Source organism: Elephantulus edwardii, unplaced genomic scaffold, assembly GCF_000299155.1.
Source record: "Elephantulus edwardii isolate Elephantulus edwardi_28Jun2011 unplaced genomic scaffold, EleEdw1.0 scaffold00126, whole genome shotgun sequence".
In the NCBI taxonomy this organism is placed as follows: Eukaryota; Metazoa; Chordata; class Mammalia; order Macroscelidea; family Macroscelididae; genus Elephantulus; species Elephantulus edwardii.
The window spans coordinates 8483404-8485212 of record NW_006399876.1 but is presented as its reverse complement, the minus strand read 5'-3'; the positions used below and the strand labels follow the sequence as shown (position 1 = coordinate 8485212).

The following is a 1809-nucleotide window of genomic DNA, read 5'->3' as shown; positions in this document are numbered from 1 at the left end:
AGGCCCCAGGTGGCAGGGAGGTGACTCCAGGTGGTGGACAGGAGGCCCCAGGTGGCAGGGAGGTGACTCCAGGTGGTGGACAGGAGGCCCCAGGTAGTGAGGAGGTGACTCCAGGTGGTGGACAGGAGACTCCAGGTGGCAGGGAGGTGACTCCAGGTGGTGGATAGGAGGCCCCAAGAGGCGGGGAGGGAGCTAGGGTGAAGGAACAGAGATGGCTAATTCTCCAATATGTTTGGGACCCACAAAGGGGACCAGTCTGACGAGACAGCAAGTGTAAGAAGGTTGGTCTTGAGGGGAGAAAAGTGCAACAATGAATGAATGGAAATCCAAAGTCTCTGTAAATTTTCATTAAAACTAATAATAATTTTTTTAAAAAAAGAAGGTTGGTCTTATGTTGGGGTCAAGTGGGGCCTCCCAGTAGGTGGGTCCTGCCCCCAGATTTTCCAGCTTCACCCAGACCGGTTCCTCTGGGGTATGAACCTCTCAGAAGGAGCTCTCCCTGGGGTGGGGGTGGCAGGGTCTCCAGATCTCTGATGGCCTCTCCTCCTCAGGCGTTCCTGGTCTACGCTGCTGGCGTCTACTCCAACATGGGCAACTATAAGTCCTTCGGTGACACCAAGTTTGTCCCCAACTTGCCCAAGGTGAGCTGCAGGAGGGCTGGGGAAGGTGGGGACACGGGGCTGGGGGAGTAGAGGAGGCAGCTGGAGGAGTCTTGATGCGAGCCAGGTGCTTGGCGTGGAGCTGGTACTCTGCCCCCGTCCCTCCTATGCCTTGTGGCCATAGGGGCTCCCAGTCCACTGAGCTTACAGCCACTCACGTCAGAAGGCAACCTGAGGCGCCCCCTGGCTGAGCTTCCTGAGAACCAGATGAGGGAGAGGTCATGTGCTCTGTTGACTGTCACCAAATCCAAACCCACTGCCGTCAGGTTGAGTCTGACGCACAGAGGCCCTGTGAGCAGAGCAGAACCACCTGTAGGGTTTCCAAGGCTGTAAATCTCCATTTGCCTCATCTTTCTCCCACGGAACTGCTGGTAGATTCAAACCACCGACCTTTTGGCTAGTAGCTGTTTAACCACATTGCCATCAAGGCTCCTTTTGTGTTGCTTACAAAAATGGAGTGTTTGAGTTGTTACTGTTGGTGGAGGGGTCTGGGAATAGGAACTCTTGCTCGGGGACCGTGGGACTCCAGCCCACCTGTAGGGATAGGTCTCTGAGCACCAGGACTTCTCAGGCACCAGCATGTGTGTCGAGCACCGGCACCTTGTTCAGATGACATCCGATTGAGCTGGTCTGCAGTGGGGCCTGACATTTGACATCGCTCAGGATCAGTGCTGCTACAATCCCTGGGTGGCTCAAGTAGTAAGCACTCGACTACAAACCAAGAGATTGGTGGTTCAAACCTATCCACAGGCTCCTCAAAAGAAAAGGCAGGCAAAATAACTATGAGATATCATCTCACCCCAGTAAGAATAAAAAAATTTAGCAGAACAGCAAGCAACAGATGCTGGCAAGGTTGTGGAGAAACTGGAACCCTTATTCACTGTTGGTGGGAGTGTAAAATGGTGCAACCACTAGGGAAGGCGGTATAGCGCTTTCTCAAAAAGGTGCAAATAGAAATACCATTTGACCCTGCAATTCCACTACTGGGAATATATCCTAAAGAAACCGTAATTGCCACCCAAGCACATACACACACACCCCCATGTTTATTGCAGCTTTGTTTGCAGTAGCAAAGAGCGGGAAACAACCCAAGTGCCCATCAACAAACGAATGGATAGAGTTGTTGTTGTTGTTGTTGTTATGTGCCGTC

General features: G+C 52.5%; 1 protein-coding gene across 2 annotated transcripts in view; it reads left to right on the top strand.

Annotated features, from left to right (window-relative positions):
• The window catches only part of DPP3 (dipeptidyl-peptidase 3), a 21658-nt gene that overhangs the window by 4511 nt on the left and 15338 nt on the right, over positions 1 to 1809 (top strand). Inside the window, exon 3 of one of the 2 annotated variants that reach the window (XM_006893284.1) lies at positions 552 to 641. The exons of the other annotated variant lie outside the window; for it this stretch is intronic. Within the exon in view, the coding sequence (XP_006893346.1) occupies positions 552 to 641 (90 nt within the window). The remainder of the gene's footprint in view (positions 1 to 551; positions 642 to 1809) is intronic. 2 annotated transcript variants of the gene reach the window in all.